The sequence below is a fragment of the Ornithorhynchus anatinus genome, chromosome 5, assembly GCF_004115215.2.
Source record: "Ornithorhynchus anatinus isolate Pmale09 chromosome 5, mOrnAna1.pri.v4, whole genome shotgun sequence".
Classification (NCBI taxonomy): domain Eukaryota; kingdom Metazoa; phylum Chordata; class Mammalia; order Monotremata; family Ornithorhynchidae; genus Ornithorhynchus; species Ornithorhynchus anatinus.
Genome location: NC_041732.1, coordinates 41,708,461 through 41,728,087, shown reverse-complemented (window position 1 = coordinate 41,728,087; position 19,627 = coordinate 41,708,461). Strand labels below are relative to the sequence as shown.

Below are 19,627 nucleotides of genomic sequence, written 5' to 3'. Positions count from 1 at the left end.
CTTGTATTGCACTATTCCAAGAGCTTAGTAAAGTGCTCTGCCCACATTATGTGCTCAAAAAATACAATTTACTAGCTGACTGATAACACTAAGGAGGCTGAGGTGGTTTAGAATCCAAACCTGCCAGGAGCCCTGAGGAATATAATCATTCCTCCCACCAAGAACTCTGTTTGGCTTCTTCCTTTTATAGCGTCAATTATTGTTGTTTTGTATTTCACTTGCTATTCTTCCAGGTGTCTGTCTGTCTGCCCCTATTTATTTAGGAGGCCACCTTGTGGTAGACACTCAGTTGGCTTTGTTTACTTTGTAATTCCTTTTACAGTGTTATCTTGCATCGTTAATTATTGTTGTTCTGTATTTCACTTGTTATTCTTCTAAGTGTTTGTTTACCCCATTTAGTTGGGAGGTCCCCCTGTGGTAAACGCTCAGTCGGATTTCTTTACCTTGTAATTAACTCAGTTAAGTAGGGGGATCTCAGGCACTTCGGAGGTGCTTACTAAATACAATTACTACTACACTGAAATGATGGACCGACTGCTACCCTCTGAAAAAACAGGCAAAAGGGGACAGAAGAAACAGCAGGAAAAGGAACATTAGTAATATCTAAGCCTCTCCCTACTTGAGCCACTCCTGCCATCCTTTAAGCAGCAGCAGCCCCCCAAAACCCAGAGAAAAATGAGCTTTTAGGAAGAGCAGAGGCATGGTCAAATGTTTGTGATTTTCACCCTTTCACTAACAGGCTCTTTCTTCCAGGATCTCTGCTACCCCTTCCTACTTACTAACTTCTTCCTTACATGAGGCATAACTAGCCTGAGCCACAGTCCAACCTATTTAATCTTTGAGCAGTATTAGCCGCTTCCCTCTAGCCCAGAAAAGGCATGTGAAGGCAGAACAGAGCTGCTCTATCCAGTGTATAAACAGGATCTTGCCCTTATTCATGTGGAGACCCACTGTTCTGGTCAAATGCAGGACTCATGGCAATTCTCAGGTTGTGGCACCAGGCTGACTGCAATGAGTCTGGCCACAAGGCAGTGTTTGCTGCTTCCCGAAAGCTACATCTTTGTATTAAATACAGAGGTGAAAAGTAGCCTACTGAAGTGATTTCATTAGGCTGAAACTGGAAAAAGCCTGAAATTTGAGTTCAGGAATCCCTAAATTAAAAGTCTGGAATATAACATTCATTTATTCATTAAATCGTATTTATTGAGCACTTACTGTGTGCAGAGCACTGTTCTAAGCACTTGGAAAGTACAATTCGGCAACAGATAGACAATCCCTACTCAACGGGCTCACAGTCTAGAAGGGGGAGACAGACAACAAAACAAAACAAGCAGACAGGCACCAAGAGCATCAAAATAGATAAATAGAATTATATATACACATCAATAATAAAAGAGTAACAAATACGTACAAATATACACAAGTGCTGTGGGGCAGGGAAGGGGTAGAGCAGAGGGAGGGAGTAGAGGCGATGGGGAGGGGAGGAGAGGCAGAGGAAAGGGGGGCTCAGTCTGGGAAGGCCTCCTGGAGGAAGTGAGCTCTCAGTAGGGCTTTGAAGGTGGCTGGGGAGGGGGGTGGGGAAAGAGAGCTAGTTTGGCAGATGTGAGGATGGAGGGCATTCCAGGCCAGAGGTAGGATGAAGGCTAGGGGTCAAGGGCGGGACAGGTGAGAAAGAGGCACAGTGAGGATGTTAGCAGCAGAGGAGCTGAGTGTGCGGGCTGGGCTGTAGAAGGAGAGAAGGGAGGTGAGGTAGGAACGGGCAAGGTGATGGAAAGCTTTGAAGCCAATAGTGAGGAGTTTTTGCTTCATACGAAGGTTGATAGGCAACCACTGGAGATTTTTGAGGATGGGGGTGACATGTCCAGAGCGTTTCTGTAGAAAGATAATCCAGGCACCAGGGTGAAGTATAGACTGAAGTGGGAAGCGACAGGAGGATGGGAGATCAGAAAGGAGGCTGATGCAGTAATACAGTTGGGATATGATGAGAGACTATACCAACAAGGTAGTGGTTTGAATGGAGAGGAAAGGGTGTATCTTGGCGATGTGAAGGTGAGACCGGCAGGTTTTGGTGACAGATTGGATGTGAGGGGTGAATGAGAGAGTGGAGTCAAGGATGACACCAAGGATGTGGGCTTGTGAGATGGGAAGGATAGTAGTGGGCAAGTCAGGGAGAGGACAAGGTTTGGGAGGGAAGACAAGGAGCTCAGTCTCGCACATGTTGAGTTTTAGGTGGCGGGCGGACATCCAGGTGGACATGTCCTGAAGGCAGGAGGAGATACGAGCCTGGAGGGAGGGAGAGAGAACAGGGGAGGAGATATAGATTTGGGTGTCATCTGCATAGAGATGACAGTTGAAGCCGTGGGAGCGAATGAGTTCACCAAAGGAGTGGGTATAGATGGAGAACAGAAGGGGACCAAGAACTGACCCTTGAGGAACCCCAGCCTCTTGTGTCCAGAGAAGTCAAGTGATCCTCTCTGTACCTCTTTTAATACAGCTGTTAGGAACATAAATAGAATTTTGATTGAAAACCAAATTCTGAACCTGTTTTTCAGCTATTCTAAATAAAGCAGGAAAGAGGCCACTGCCCCTGAGTCTATCGCTACTTATGAAATGGCTAAACTAATTAGATTAATCAGACTTTTCTGATCCATGTGGTTATAGCCTCCTAATTAAAGAGCCCAGAATATTCATCCTTCATTAAGCCTCTGGACATTACTCAGTGCCCCTTCTAAACCATTTCCTAAAATGAGCATAACTTGGAAGTGCCACTCTGAACACTGAAGTTTCAACCTTACGGATTTAAGACATAATAAAAAGAATGATTTTTCAGAAACAGGAATAAAGGTATTCCAGAAAAATACTTTAATAAATAACAGAATAGAAAACATTCGAAATTTTTTTAAATAATTTAATCACTGACTCTAAATCAGCAGAAAGCTGAATCCCAAAAATATGCCACAAAAAGCTAATTAAAACTGAACTCATCTTCCCACCCAAACTCTGCCTTCCCCATGTCTTTCCCATCACTGTGGACAAGGCCACTATCCTCCTTGTCTCACAAGCCCATAACATTAGCATTGTCCTCTACTCAGCTCTCTCATTCAACCCACATATTGAATCTGTAACTAAGCCCTGTCGGTTCTACCTTCACGACATGGCTAAAATCCACCCTTTCCTCCCCATCCAAAGTGCTACCATGCTGATCCAAGCACTTATGCTATCCTGCCTTGACTATCTGCATCTGCCTTCTCGCTGAACTCCCTGCCTCCTTGTTCTCTTCCTGGCTCCTGTAACATACTTCACTCTGCTGCACTGATCAATTTCAACAAAACCTTCAGTCCATGTCTCCTCACTCCTCAAGAACTCCATGGGCCAACCACTCACCTCTGCATATAAAAGATAGCTCCTTACCATTGACTTTCAAGCACTAGTCATCTTGTCCACCTATTCATCACCTCACTAATTTCCTACTAACAAGCTCAGCCATCACACTCACTCCCCTGGGGCACTTCCTCACTATGGCCTGTCTTGTCGAATATCAGCAGATCCCATCCATGACCTCCCCTTAGCTGGAACTCCCTCCTCCATATTATGCCAGACCACCACTCTCTCCACCTTCAAATCTATTACTAAGGTCCCTCCCCCCTAAGAGACCATTCCCCTCCTTTCCCCAGCTCACTCTCCCTTCTGTGCTGTCCATGCATTTGGATCTGTGACCTTTGGACATTTGATATTCACCATCCCCAACACCTACAGCACTTATGTATACATCTTTAAATTATAGATTACAAATTTATTTATATTAATATCTGTCTGCTCCTCTGCACTGAAAGCTCAATATGGGCAGGGAATGTGTCTGATAATTCTGTTGAATTGTATTCACTCAAGTGCTTAGTACAGTGCTCTGCACATAGTAAACACTCAAATACCATTGATTCAAAATTCAAGTAGCTATTCTAACAACAGTTGGATGAAAAGTGGGGCATGTCCAAACCTGGATCAATGTTAAATAGCCAACACAAGTATATCATTACTGCATTAATGGGTATCCTTGTGCCCAACACTGCGATGGGAACTGAGCCTACTGACTCTCTTTCCTTCTCTGCGGACTCACATTTCCTCCTTCCTCCAAGACATCTTTTCTTGGATATCCTGAAGACACCTCAAACTTAGCATATCCAAAACCGAACGTCTCATCTTTCCACCCAAACCCTGTCCTTCTTTGTCTTCCCCATCACTATAGACCAAACAGCTAACCTCCCTGCCTCAAGTCCATAACCTTGGCATTATCAACTCATCTCTCCCTTTCAACCCACACATTCAATCTATCACCAAATCCTGTCAGTTAAACCTTCACAACTTTGCTAGAATCTGCCCTTTCCGCTTCAGGTTCTACACACTATAAGCGCTCAATAAATACAATCGGTTGACTGATCCCAAATGCTATGACGCTGATCCAAGCACTTAACAGATCCCTCCTTGACTACTGCATCAACCTCCTCGCTGACTTCCCTGCCTCCTCCCCCCACTCCAGTCTTTACTTTCATTCTGCTGCCCAAATCATTTTACTAGGAGACCATTCAGCTCACATATTTCCACTCTCCCAAACCTCCAAAAACCTCCAAAGGTTGCCCATCTACCCCACATCCAACGGATGTTCCTTACTAATGACTTTAAAGCACTCAGTCTGCTCTACTCCTCCCTCCTACCTTACCTCACAGTCTTCCTCTAGTACCCAGCCCACATGTTCACTCCTCCAACTCCAACATACTCACCGTACCTCACTGCCAACCCTAACCCTTGCCCACATCATCCTCCTGTCCTAGAACTCCCTCCTCCTTCATATACAACAGACCACCACTATCCCCACCTTCAAAGTCTTATTAAAAATCACATCTCCTCCAAGAGGGCTTCTCCAACTAAACCCTCATTTTAGGTGCCCACCATAGGTGTGAACTGGCTAAGCTATGTCTGATTGAATTATGGCCATCCTGGGTGACTCCATGTGACCTTCCTTCACTCAGCTGAACGAGTTCATCTAAGGCTGGGTCTTAAACCACATTTTGATTGGTTCCTGCCAACATGAGCTGCATCATTTTTTATGGTATTAAGTGCTTACTATGTGCCAAGCACCGTACTAAGCACTGGGGTAAATACCAGATAATCAGGATGGAATTTTATTTCATTGGCTTCTGCCAACAGGATCTAAAAACTTCATTAAAACTTATTAAAGATCGAGAGAATGTTTCTGAGAAATCAAAAGCAGTATCCTTCCCTGTCCCAGCCCCATTGCCCCTGCTGCAGAAAGGCTTTGGGGCCAATTCAATTCAATCGTATTTATTGGTGCTTACAGTGTGGAAAGCATTGTACTAAGCACTGCACTGTATTAAGGGCCAGGGTCACTGCGTCTCAGCAGATGGCAGAAGAGGGGCTTTGAAGCTTTATTAAGATCCCCCCATTTCTAGGTAATAGTAAGATTAAAATCCCTCCCTTCCCAGGTAAGTGAGATTAAAATTCCCTTGTTCCCAAATAATGGTGTCCAAGTAAGACAGAGAGAAAGTTTTGGAAAAAATGAAAATCAGTATCCTTGCCTGTTCCCAGCCCCACTACCACTGCTTGGGGATGGGTCTAGAGTAAGGGCTGCAGCTTGTCCTGCTCCTCATTGTGCAGAGCCTCAGAGGGAGATGGAGATGAGGTAGAGGGAGAGCGGGCCCAGGAGGGGAAGAAGTCAGGATCACCAAATATCTCACCAGAGCTGAGGCTGCCCACAGCCAACCCAGCTCCTTGGGGTGCAGAGTCTAGAAAGGGAGCAAGAGCACTAGGAAGATGGAGCCTAGGAGGGGTAAAAATTGGACTCACCAGTGCTGGGGGATTTAGCTTTTATTTTTGAAATAAAAAGAATGCACACCACCACCTCTCCTGGTCAGTCCTATCCACAGGGAAGCACTGATGCAGCTCTACTGCTTGCTTGCTCCCTTTCCCTCCTGCAGCTCCAAGAGGGTCAAAAGTGGCAATGACAGCAGGAGCAGCAGCTCTGCAGGACCAGCCAGGAGACCTGCAGCTGCAGCGGTTTCAGAGGATTCCTGGATTCCTTCCCCCTCAGCTTCATGGAAACTCGACCGGTTAAACAATGGTATTTACTGAGCACTCACTATGTGCAGAACACTGTACTAAATGCTTGGGAGAGTACAACCCAACAGAATGAGACCTGTTTCCTGCCCAGAACGAGTTTACAGACTACAGACTCCTCATCCCCGGCTCCTCCCCCTGCTTGCCAAATTGGATGATCTAATAATAATAATAATGTTGGTATTTGTTAAGCGCTTACTATGTGCCGAGCACTGTTCTAAGCGCTGGGGTAGACATAGGGGAATCAGGTTGTCCCACATGGGGCTCACAGTCTTAATCCCCATTTTACAGATGAGGGAACTGAGGCTCAGAGAAGTTAGTGACTTGCCCACAGTCACACAGCCGACAAGTGCAGAGCTGGGATTCGAACTCATGAGCCCTGACTCCAAAGCCCGTGCTCTTTCCACTGAGCCACGCTGCTTCTCTAACTAGTACTTCAAACTGTGAGAGGGCTCATACCAAAGACACTTAAAAACATCGATTGATATATCATTTTGAAGGATTTCAACTGAACAATATGTGATAGTAAAAAATGTACCACCCCGCTTCAGAACCCTAATTTCCCACACTCCCTCTCCCTTCTCACTTCTGCACTTGGACCTGTACCCACTGAGCTATCGATATTCACCCCTTCAGCCCCACAGCACTAATGTACATATATGTAATTAATTTCAATATCTTTATCGCCCTCTAGCCTCTAAGCTCCTTGTATCATACTCTCCCAAATGTTTAATACAGTGCTCTGCACACAGTAAGCAAATACCATTCACTGATACTGAGAACCATTCTCCAACATCTCTCCCACCCCTCACTCCTTCAAGGTTTTAAAAGCCAGCCTAAGAAAATGGCCACAAACACTGGGGGGAAAAAAATGAAGAGACCTCCTGTTGCCAACACCAAGTCACATCAATTTTGGCCACACTGCAGAAAGCTCCTCCAGCAACAAGCACATTAAGAGAGGAGAAAGAAAAGTAAAGAAGATAATTATGTCACATGCGCATATCTGTGGGAGGGCCAGGTGAGTACAAGAGGACTCAAAAAAAATCTTAAGAAAAAACCAGCTAGGAGAAAAGTGGGGGAAAATGTGCCAATTGTCAGAAGAGAAAAGAAATTTCCAGAAGGGCTGAAGTGAAGCCAGTAGGAAAGGTAGCATAGTTTAACAATACTGACCATAAACTGGAAGACTTGAATTCTAGACCCAGTTCTGCTCCTAGAGTCATGATCACATCAGCCAACAGCAAATATAATGAGAGGGTCATGTGGCTCATGTGATTGTGCCCTCCTGCTCAGCTCCTGCCTGGACCACAAATTCACTTAACTAATGGCTATCTGCCAACTGTCCCCATCCATCCCCTCCTCCCACTCACCCCCAACTCCCCAATAGCCCCACACCAGCTGGCCTATAATAATATAGTAATAATAATTATGGTATTTAAGCACTTACTGTGTGTCAGGCACTGTACTAAGTGTTGCGGTGGATACAAGCAAATCGGGTTGGACACGGTCCCTGTCCCGCAAAGGGCTCACAGTCTTCATCCCCATTTTACAGATGAGGTAACTGAGGCACAGAGAAATAAAGTGACTTGCCCAAGGTCACACACACAGCAGACAAATGGTGGAGGTGGGATGAGGACTCATGACCTTCTGACTACTAGGCCTGTGCTCTATCCACTATGTCACGCTGCTTCTCATGGGCCTGGACTCTGGACTCCTCATCTTTGACTTTAAAAGCAATCACCTTGCCTCCTCCTACCTCACCTCATTACTCTTCTATACAACCCAGCCTGCACACTTTGCTCTTCTATTGCTTACCTTCTCAATGAACCTCGATCTTGTCTATCTTGCTGCAACCTCTCCCCGACATTCTGCCTCTGGCCTGAAATGCCCTCTCTCCTCATATCCAGCTGACACGTACTCTCCCCGCTTCAAAGCCTTATTGAAGGCACACCTCCTCCAAGAGGTCTTCCCTGATTAAGCCCTCTTTTCCTCTTCTCCCACTCCCTTCAGCATCGCCCTGACTTGCTCCCCTTATTCATTTCCCCTCCCCAGCCCCACAGTACTGTATAAATACTATATCTGTTATTTATTTAGTTATATTAATGTCTGTCTCCCCCTCTAGACTGAAACTCATTGTGAGCAGGGAATGTGTCTGTTTATTGTTACACTGTGCTCTCCCAAGCGCTTAGTACAGGGCTCTGTGCACCGTAAGCACTAAATATGAATGACTGACTCACCGGTTGGCCGCCACCACTGGCTGGTCTAAACTCTGGAGTCTGTCAGACTCACCAGAGTGACTGCCTTGTGGAGAGAATTGGGCTCTATCGTCATTAAACAGAGCAAACTTACTTCTCATGGTAGACATAGCATTTTGAGCATTTTTCCACTTCTCTTGGTGAACTGTACTATTAAGTAGTGGAATTGCTTCATTCTCCTCTTTAAAATGTAAAGGGGTAACACTTTCCATAGTCCCTCAGCCTCCAATACTGGAATTAGAGAGGTAAAAAGCAAGAAGCAAAACCTAAACGACAGCTTTTCCTCCTCTCAGAAATTAAGTTATGATGCTTTAGCTACACCCTGATGCAAGTTAACTGACTAGTTCAGAGCAACTGAAGTCAGATCACAAACAACTGTAACCTGGAAATGCTTGAACATTTAATCCTGTGACCAGGGATTGCATTTGTAGCTTGACTGTTTATCCACGCCTTCTGCACAAGCTACAAAAAACTAGGTCCCAACCAAAAATATAATTAACCACTGTTCCCAGACCAACACATAGCATTTAACTGCACACAGATCTATTTTATAGCCCCTATATAGGTGTGAAAATTACCCACAAACATTTTTGGAAAAAAACTGTCAAGGACACCAGACAAAGATTGAGCCAAAGGGAAATGCATTTCACTCCAGAAACAACCGATATAGTTCAAATGCAATGGAGTTCCTAAAATTCATACTAGCACTTGGAACAAAAGTGAAATTACACTTTCCAGTGTTCTAATTAGAAACAAGTGGAATGAAGCTGATGATGAATCTTATTTGTCTCCTCTGGAAAGGGCCCTGAGGGACAATTTAATAAAGCTTGCTCTGTTGGCTTTTGAGCAAAATTCTTCCCTCTTAGAATCTCAAAACACCTTTCACTCCAAGAACTCTGTAACTGCCTAAAGTTGGAGCTCAATATATAAGCGGAGCTCAATATATATTATCAGTGCCATCTGTCCTAAGATCAATTCAATTAAAACCACACTGCCATAAGTAAGTCCAGGTATGTAAGTTTATTTTTATAACCTTGAGCTGAAATTTTATTTTAATTATAGTACAGAAAGGTTTTTTTCCTAATTAAAACATTCCTTGATGTACAACAAGCTTTAATGGACCAAGTTTTGCTAATAAATTATTTGAGTTTTGAATTTCCTGCACAAAATTGTTTTATTTCCACTTTTAGAGAGAGAAAAAATCAATATGCAGTGTAAACACCATTTACAGCTTTGCTCTATTATTTGGCCATCTAACCAATATCATGGATGTTTGTAGACCTAGTGATTGCTATAGTTTTGATCAATACATCAATTCAATTGTAGTTTCAAGAGGCACCTTAAAAATTTACTGAATGCATAGTCACAATTGCTTATGAAACAAGTACTACTCTCTGTGCTTTCACTTCATTACCTTTAAAAGGTCAGCAAACTATTTGAGGGATAGGAAATGCTCTGGGCATGTCACTCCCCTCCTCAAACATCTCCAATAGTTGCCTATCAACCTTCACATGAAGCAAAAACTCCTCACTATTGGCTTCAAAGCTCTCCATCACCTTGTCCCCTCCTACCTCACCTCCCTTTTCTCTTTCTACTGCCCACCGCATATACTCCACTCTTCTGCCGCTCACCTCCTCACGGTCCCCAGTTTGCGCATGTCCCGCCGTTGACCTCTGGCCCACATTCTACCACTGACCTGGAATGGCCTCCATCCTCACATCTGCCAAACTCTCTTCCCCTCTTCAAAGCCCTACTGAGAGCTCACCTCCTCCTGGAGGCCTTCCCAGACTGAGCCCTCCCTTTCCCTCTGCCCCTCCCCCTCTCCCCATTCCCCCTACTTCCTCCCTCTGCTCTATCTCCTTCCCCTCCCCACAGCACTTGTATATATTTGTATGTATTATTGCTCTATTTTATTAACAATGTGTATATATATCTATGATTCTTTTTATCTATTTTGATGGTATCGATGCCTACTTGTTTTGTTTTGCTGTCTTCCCCTTTTAGACTGTGAGCCCGTTGTTGGGCAGAGACTGTCTTTATCTGTTGAGGAATTGTACATTCCCAGTGCTTAGTACAGTGCTCTGCACAAAGTAAGTGCTCAATAAATATGATTGAATGAATGAAACAGGGTTAGCTTAATTTTGCAATCAGATTTATTTTAATGTAAAAAAGCTATTCTCTCAGTATTGATGTTTTGAATCTGGTTTTGAATAAAGTATTTCCACCTATAAACGTACAGATAGATTCTTTCTAGTCTGCAAACCTCTTTCCTGAGAATGTATTTGCTTTACATTTTGATTAATTATCCAAACCACACTGGGATACACTCCAGAGCTAGAATTTTTGTACTTTGAGGAGTTCAGCAAACATTGTTGTATATCTTCACAAAGTAATTTCAGTGCAAGTGCTGCTGTGTTTTAAGTTACACAGCAAGATGCATATGACGTTTATGTCACAAAAACAGAGCCCAGGCTTTATCTAGTGGATGATTTTGCCAGCAGGGCAGGTCCACGTGCTGACATAAACAGTATAGCTATCCTTATCTATTGTGCCCGAGTTTGTCATTTACACGCACTAGCCTGTACTCACCATCATTCATACCTGGAGAGCTAAAAGCAGAGGCAAAGAACTCCAATAAACAATTAGGAAAAAATACCCCAAACATTTAAGAATTCAGCAAACAGCAGAAACAGCAGAGGCCCAATGGAAACTTGACAGTGGAAAGGTTAAGAAGCAGGAAACAAAGCTAACAGGCGCTGCCCAAGCCATCCCCCGGCCTCCAAGCAAGATCGTCCCTAAACTAGTCCAGAATGAGAATGATTCATAGTCATAATGTTCTAGGAATGGAAATATCATGACCTGCTATGGGATGCCATAAACACAGCTCTTTTAGATCTCAGCTAATTAACCCACCTCCTCCCCCCAGCTAGGAGATAGAACACAGAAACAGCTGCCCTTGTCTTCTCTCTCCACCTGACCCAAAAGGTTGAGAACCCAGGCTGATCCAATTTTATAATTCCCGTGTTCTTAGCAGAAGAGAGAGAAAAATGGAGCAGCTGCTGCCCAGGTTCTCTGTTAACACTTCAGTTCCCTTCCTATCACTTAGTTTTGAGGCCCCTCCCCTTACTCATTGTCCCAGGCATCCCCCTCCACCCAACTCCCAGTTCTCCGGAGACCTGAATGAGCTGCAGTAGGGAGGGAGAGACTGGGAAGCAAGGATGGAAAGTAGTCATCCTTCATGAGATATGGAGACCCTAACAATGTAATAAGCTATAAAGTCACATTATGGTGGCATTAAATGACAAGTTGCTAATAAGCCTTGTGTCTTTCAGTGATCATTTTGCACTAGGTTCTGGACACCAACACTGTCATGGGATGATTCTGTGATAGCAAAGAGATCTTTTGGTTCACATAGTGTGCTGGAAGCAACTGTTGATACTTCTTGAGCCAGACTGCAGCTCTTATCCTCATGCCTCATCGGGAAAAGTTCTCCAACTATTGGTTTTGTTCCTGAATTTACTCCCTCTCCTATTCGGGATCAAAAGTCATTAAAAGCCCAACCAGAGCCCAGTAAGAAATGGGGCTCGAAAGGCCCTGGTTGGCTATTTGTCAAGATGCTTTTTAAAACAAAAGGCATTGAAAAATTTGGGGCCCTTAGAATTTGGCAACAGATAATTTGCATATTAATTCTATCAATTCATGTTCAAATTTGGGAAAGTCACTTAACCTCTCATGCCTCAGTTTCCCTACTGGCAAAATAGAGGTGAAACTGGTACCATCCAAACTGCTACCATGTTAATCCAAGCACCCAAATATAAATGTTTCCTGTCTCTCCCCCACCACTCCATACTTGACTATGCTGCCCAGATCATTTTTCTACAAAAACGTTCAAGTCCATGTTTCCCCTCAAGCAACTCCAGTGATTGCCCATCCACCTCCATCTCAAACAGAATGTCCTTAACAATCAGCTGTAAAGCAGTCACCTTGCCTGCTTCTACTCCATCTCACCTGCTGCTCTCATGCTACAACCCAGCCCGCACACACTCCCCTCCTCATAATGCTAACCTTCTCAATGTATCTGATCTCATCTAACTCTCTGCCTTCCTCTCACCCTCACCCTCCCTCTTCATATCCAACAGACAATTACTCTCCCCCAATTCAAAGCCTTATCTTCCATGAGGTCTTCTGGAATAAGCCCTGCTGGGTGACTTTTAAAAAGTCCCAGGACTGTGGATTGAAAGTACTAACTTGTTTATTGATCTCCAAGACTTTAACTCCAAACTATGTAAAAATGAAACTGAAAAATGTATTCATCTTTATTTCCCTCTGCTCAGGTGAAGAAGGCTTCAGTCATGAAAGCGAGGGCAGTAATATCCAGTTACCCATGATCAGCAGCATGGTCCACTGGAAAGAACATGGGCCTGGGAGTCACAGGATACAAGTTCTAATCCCAGCTATGCCACTTAATAGTCATTCATTCAATCATATTTACTGCTTTGTGTGCAAAGCACAGTACTAAGTGCTAGAGAGAGTACAACATAACAACAGACACATTCTCACACACAATGAGCTTAGAGTCTAGAGGGGGAGACAGACATTAATACAAATAGATAAATGAATAAATAAATTACAGATCTATACAGATATGTATATGTGCTGTGGGGATGAGAGAAAGGATGAAGGAGCGAGTAAGAGTGGCACAGAAAGGAGTGGGAGGAGAGGAGAGCTCAGTCAGGGAAGGCTTCTTGGAGGAGATGTGCCTTCACTAAGGTTTTGAAGTGGGAGAGAGCAATTATCTGTCTGATATAAGGAGAGAGGCCATTCCAGGCTAGAGGTAGATTGTAGGTTAGAGGTCGGTGGTGAGATCTAGGTACAGTGAGAAATTTAGCATTAGAGGAATGCAGTGTGCAGGCTGGGTTGTAGTAGGAGAGGGCAAGGTGATTAAGTGCTTTAAAGCCAATGGTGAAGTCTTTTCGTTTGATGCAGAAGTAGATGGGCAATGATTGGAGTTTCTTGAGGAGTGGGGAAACGTGATCTCAACGTTTTTGAAGGAAAATGATTGCGGCAACAGAATGGAATATGGACTGAAGTGGGGAGAGATGGGAGGCAGGGAAGTCAGCAAGGAGGCTGATAATAATCAAAGCAGGCTAGGATAAGTGCTTGCACTAAACTAATGTAGTAGCAGTTTGGACAGAAAGTAAAGGGTGGATTTTGGTGATACTGTGAAGCTGGATTAATTATTAATAATAACAATAATAATAATAATAACTATGACATTTGTTTAGTACTTATGTGCCAAGCACTGAACTAAGCTCTGGGGTAGACAAGGTGATCAGATTGGACACACAGTATTTGTCCCAGGTGGGGCTCACAATCCACGTAGGAGGAAGAACAGGATTGAATTGATTCCCTATAGTACAGATGGGGAAACTGACACACAGAGACATTAAGTAACTTGCCCAAGGTGACACAGAAGGCAATAGACAGAGCCAGGATTAGAACCCAGTTCCTCTGACTCTGAAGCCCAGGATCTTTCGACTAAGCCCCTTGCCTGTTGTATGACCTTGGGCAAATCACTTAACTTCACTGGACCTCAGTTTCCACATCTGTAAAATGAGGGTTCAATAGCTGTTCTCCCTTTCCTCTAAACTGTGAGGCCCATGTGGGAGAGGAGCTATGTTAGACCTGATTAGCTCACATCTACCTCAGCAGATAGTATAGTGCTGGACGCAGTACGAGCTTAATAACAAGAATTATGATTATCTAGCTGAAGGTTGTTCATCAGCTGGCATGTTACAGGGAGCTGAGCCCCTCATGTCCAGCAGTCAGCCCCTTCCCCATGACAAGGAGAGTAGCCAGTGAGCTCTTGCTCCTTGTTCCAGAGGCTAGCCCCCCCCACAACACCCTGCTTCTTCTGAAGTTGTAAACTGCAGCAGTCCCTACCCAATCTGGCCACAGGCTGTTGAACTTCTAGGCACGATGATCATTTTAACCCCCATAAAGGGGATGTGGTGTAAAGTGGTGGTGGTCCTTCAGATTGGGTATTTTCCTAAGCAAATTTGCTTTAGGATAATGAAATGGAACATTTATTTTCAATGTGCGACAGGATGGGGGGGGGGGGAGGGAGTCAATATTCTTAATAATTATTGATAATCATTTGATTGGTTTACATTATGGTTAAGCCCCACCATTCATTTAATCGTATTTGAGCACTTTCTCTGTGCAAAGCACTGCATTAAGTGTTTAGGAGAGTACAATATAACAGACACATGCCCTGCCCACAGCGAACTTTTTGCACCTCTAGGTTGACGCCTTACCACACTGTCAAGTATATTAATACTGCTAAATTGGCTACAGTGGTGATGTGGATGTTAAAAAATAACTTTTGAAAAGTTGGCTGAAGAAAGTCCCGGTAACCGCCCGGCACACTGAGGCTCTTTGTTTATGGCTACAGCATGTGTTTTACCCACTCTGGGGGTGAAGACTCCACCAAACGCTTCAGCCCTGATTTATCCACTCCTAACACTAGTCTGTGGACACTGATGAGGACAGAAGTGTTTTTACAAGGAAATCCCATAGCAGGGGAAATGTCTTAGTGACCTTTGCCTGTCTTCTTCCTTTCCCAAAAGCTAGCTCTTTCTAGTTGAGCCTGAGGTGTTGCTTCAGGAGTGAAGCTAGAGTGTCTGGCTTGACACTCAGCCAGGAGTGTCAATTTTCTGTGGTCAAGCTTAGGAAACCTGCTTTGGTCCATGTCCTCTCCACACCCACTCTGGAATGAATCGAATTCCATCATCAGCCCCTGCCCTCCCAAGCTTCTTACCCGTCCTCCAAACTAGTCATAACTTACACACATCTCGGGACCGCTACATGCTGGACCTTTGTGCCTGACCCAAATCCGTGGAACTAGGTCAGCCCAAAGTGGCCTCCAAGAGAGAGGACAGCACACACCATTTCCTAGGACAGTTACACTTCACTTTCAGGTTTGGCTAGCTATCATCTTCGCAAGCACAGATGAGATCACAAAATGATCTCTAATATGTAACTGAGTTTTCAGCTATCAGTCATGTCTGATCCATCTCTGATCTATTCTCTCCCTCAACAGGACTTTTAAAATAATTACAGCCTGCTGACCCTAACATGGGCCTCTCAAAAACTAACCATAGACACCCAATTAATATTGACAACTTTTTTTTCCAGTTCCTCTGTGGCACAGCTGAAACCAGGCAATTACCACACCTGTAGATTTAGTTACTAAATAATGCATGACAAAATCACCTTAACACTTCTCAGAGAAATATAGATTCAAAGACACATTTTGTAACACTATACTGCTCTGGGCAGTCATTTTCTCTTTACAAGACTATGTCACAAATTAGTGTTTTCCTCTATAGCAAGAAAACAGGATACAAAAGGCATAACTTTAAATGGGAACTCAATTACTAAGGAGAAACATTGTTTGAGGGAATGTTGTTTTTGTTTAAAAACAAACAGTTGAGCTTTTCTTTATAGTTTAATTTGCTTTTGAATCCCAAAGCCAAGCTTTTACTAGAATGATTTTCTTTTTGCTTTTTCTATGTCTAATATTGAGTTTTGGCTGCTACAAGCAACACCTGGCCAGAGCATCATTGTATGGAATGGTAATTACCCTACAATACACTAAAAGGGAAATAGATCAAATTGTGTGGCAACAAAACATTCTCGAAAAGTAAAATACCAACCCATAGAGAACACTCCAATTCTGCACATGCTTTTGGCTTTTACTATACCTCCTAAATACAATTATAATAGCCTTATTACCACCAAAATAGAAGAGCAAACCTCATTTTTTTTTTATAAAAAAAGGGATCTGTTAAACACTTACTATGTGCCAGGCACTGGACTAAGCACAAAAGTGGATATAAGCTAAGCAGGTTGGGCACAGTTCATGTTCCACATGGGGCTCACAGTCTTAATTCCCACTTTACAGATGAGTTAACTGAGGCACAGGGAAGTTAAGTGACTTGCCCAAGGTCACACAGCAGATGAGTGGAGGAGACTGAATTAGAACACAGGCCTCTTCCACTACACTTTCAAATTCAACTAAGAGTTCTGATTATTTGAATTAAGTACAAGGTCATGTGTAACAAGACTAGCATCTGCATGAAAACAGACATTTAGAATGCACAGTTCTGAATAAAGCCGACACTACATTACATCTCATTTTGGCGTGGCTGAGTGGAAAGAGCACGGGGTTTTGAAGAAAGGAAGAATGCTTGGGGTTTCACTTCCTAACAGACTGTGGTTGAAATCGGGCATGGTGGAGGTGTGAGGGAAGAAAAAAAGGAAAGAAAAAAAAAGATCAGTGGACATTGCCACCCCAAAGATAATCTTTTCGTGAGTCTCGCCCCACTCCTCCACTAGTCTGCTGTGTGACATTGGGCAAGTCACTTAACTTCTCTGTGCTTCAATTACCTCATCTGTAAAAATGGGGATTAAGACCCCTCGTGAGACAACCTGATTACCTTGTAAACTACCCCAACGCTCATAACAGTGCTTGGCACATAATAAGCGCTTAAGAAATACCATAATAATAATTCTTTTCAAGTAAATGTCTTTGCTGAATTGTCTTTAGCACATCACCTCCTGGTCTATAGATCCTATAATTGTGTCAAGAAAGCAGATTTTTTTTAATATAATGAGAAAAATTAAAATGAGATCACACATATTTAAAGAGTGGATGGGGGTTAGGAGAACGAGTGCATCATTTGTCCTCATTCAAAGTGCACGGGTAAGGTGCGTTGCTTTCTCATGAGCACCATCAGGCTTCTGAACGTTACAAAAGGTTAGTACTCCATCATTACCTGAGTCATTACTGTACTCTACCAAGCGCTTAGTAAAGTGGTCCACGGCAAATACTCAATAACTATGACTGACTGATTGATCCACTTAAGGCACCACATCAAAGCAGTAGGGCAGTGGGGAGGAAGGAAAACGTACTCCCTGATATGAGACATATCCAGAACAAGTCTCCGCTAAAGAAAAACCCAAGGAGTCAATCATTCACTGTTAACCACTTTCAACTTCACCGCAGTTACTTTTAACAGCTTTAAGTCTGGAAAGCAAAATACATCAACTGATAAACTGAATACTTTTGGGAGAGTTTGAAGCTCAGGATATTCGGAGCCAGAAAGTACTAAAAGCAGTGGATGAAGAATGGGCTCACCTTGGCTACAGAAGGAGAGAAAACACTTCACCGAATAAAATTCATTGAAGTTCTGCAACAGTTATTCCACGTTTGGCAGCTAGGCAATCATCCCCTGGCTGGGTGCTCAATACACAGTCCTTTCCTCCGGCAGAGCAACTTGACTTTGTGCTTCGGGACGGGAAACCCCCGGGAAAATCCCCCTCCCTCGAACACACGCTTTTGTAGAAAAGAGGAATGATTAGACCGTGAGCCCGTTATTGGGCAAGGACTGTCTCTATCTGTTGCCGAATTGTACATCCCAAGCGCTTAGTACAGTGCTCTAGACGTAGTAAGCGCTCAACAAATACTACTGAATGAGTGGGATTTCTTTTCCTAACAGACGGTGGTTGAAGTGGGGCACGGTGGGGATGGGAGGGAAGAAAAAAAGGAAAGAAAAAAAATCAATGGATATTGCCATCCAAAGATAATCTTTCCGTGAGTCGCGCTCCACTCCCCACTAGGCAAAAGAAAGTTGTTGGGCAGGGATCGTCTCTATCTGCTGCCGAAATGTCCATCCCAAGCGCTTAGTACAGTGCTCTGCATGAGAGCTCACCTCCTCCAGGAGGCCTTCCCGGACTGAGCCCCCTTTTCCCTCTGCTCCCCCTCCCTTCCACCCTCTGTTCTTCCCCCTTGCCCTCAGCACTGTGCTCACTTATATATATTCTTTATTACCCTATTTATTTTGTTAATGAGGTGTATATCTCCTTGATTCTTTTTATCTTGATGATGTCTTGTTGGGTTTTTTTTTGTTCTCTTTTGCTTTGCGGTCCGTCTCCCCCGTTTAGATTGTGAGCCCATCACTGGGCAGGGATCTGTGGCCCAGTGGCCATCCCAAGCGCTCAGTCCAGTGCTCTGCACATAGTAAGCGCTCAATACTACTGAATGAAAGTAAGGGCTCAATCAATACGAATGAATTTATTGCTATTGTTCTTGTCTGTCCGTCTCCCCAGATTAGACTGTAAGCCCGTCAAAGGGCAGGGACTGTCACTCTCTGTTACCGATTTGCCCATTCCAAGCGCTTAGTCCAGTGCTCTGCACATAGCGTGGCTCAGTGGACAGAGCCTGGGCTGGGGAGTCAGAGGTCACGGGTTCGAATCCCGGCTCTGCCACTTGGCAGCTCTGTGACTCCGGGCAAGTCACTTCACTTCTCTGTGCCTCAGTTCCCTCATCTGTAAAATGGGGATTACCTGTGAGCCTCACGTGGGACAACCTGATTCCCCTAGTATCTCCCGCAGCGCTGAGAACAGTGCTCTGCACAGAGTAAGCGCTTACCAAACACCAACAGTCTTATAGTAAGCGCTCAATAAATACTACTGAAGAAGAAGAGGGCGGAATGAATGAAAGCAAAGAGTTTCCAAGGCCGGGAGGGCCAACTCAGGTGGCCCAGGAATGAAGGAAGGGGAGGGAGAGGTGGGAAAAGTTTGGTGGGTAGGGGTTTTTTTTGGGGGGGAGGGGGAGTTTATTTCTTTTAAAAGAGAAGCCCCAGCCGGTGCCTTACCCCACCATTTCTTTCTTCCATCTTCCATGTCCCGCCGCGGTGGGCGGGTGGTGCCGGTGGAGGGTTGAGCAGCCGCCCTGTGCTGCACCCTGCGGCGCCGGGCAACGTCAAAGCGAAAGCAGCAGCGGGGGCGCGCGGGGCGCGCGGGCACGCCGGCCGGGGGCGGGGGCGCGGGCGGGGACGCGCAGACCCGGGAACCATCCATCCCCAGGACGGGGGGGGGGGCGGGGACGCTGAGGGTGTGGGGAGGGGATGAAGTCGGGGAGGAGGGCGGCTTCTCCTCCTGCAGGACATCCATCTCAAGTCTCACTATCCCTCCCGCCCGTCGGCTCCCGTCTGCTGCCCACCCCTCCTCCTCGACTGTCTCTCCATCTCCATCCTCCCCCCCCGGCCGCACTTGGTATCTCCCGCCTCCCCTGGCTCCTCCCCCCCCCGCCGGGCCCGCGCACCTCATTCATTCATTCAGTCGTATTTCTTGGATGCTCCCTGGGTGCAGAGGGCTGTACTAAGCGCTCGGGAAAGGAC

The 19,627-nt window shown here is 44.7% G+C and overlaps 1 protein-coding gene across 3 annotated transcripts in view; it reads right to left on the bottom strand.

Annotated features, from left to right (window-relative positions):
• Positions 1–19,215, bottom strand: part of PSD3 (pleckstrin and Sec7 domain containing 3) — a 418,976-nt gene extending 399,761 nt beyond the window's left edge. For 2 of the 3 annotated variants that reach the window (XM_029066223.2, XM_039912019.1), the window contains exon 1: positions 19,103–19,215. In XM_029066223.2, the coding sequence (XP_028922056.1) occupies positions 19,103–19,123 (21 nt within the window). In that variant the 5' untranslated portion in view covers positions 19,124–19,215. The remainder of the gene's footprint in view (positions 1–19,102) is intronic. The other variant, XM_029066224.1, reaches the window with a different exon arrangement.
• Positions 19,216–19,627: the final 412 nt, after the last annotated feature.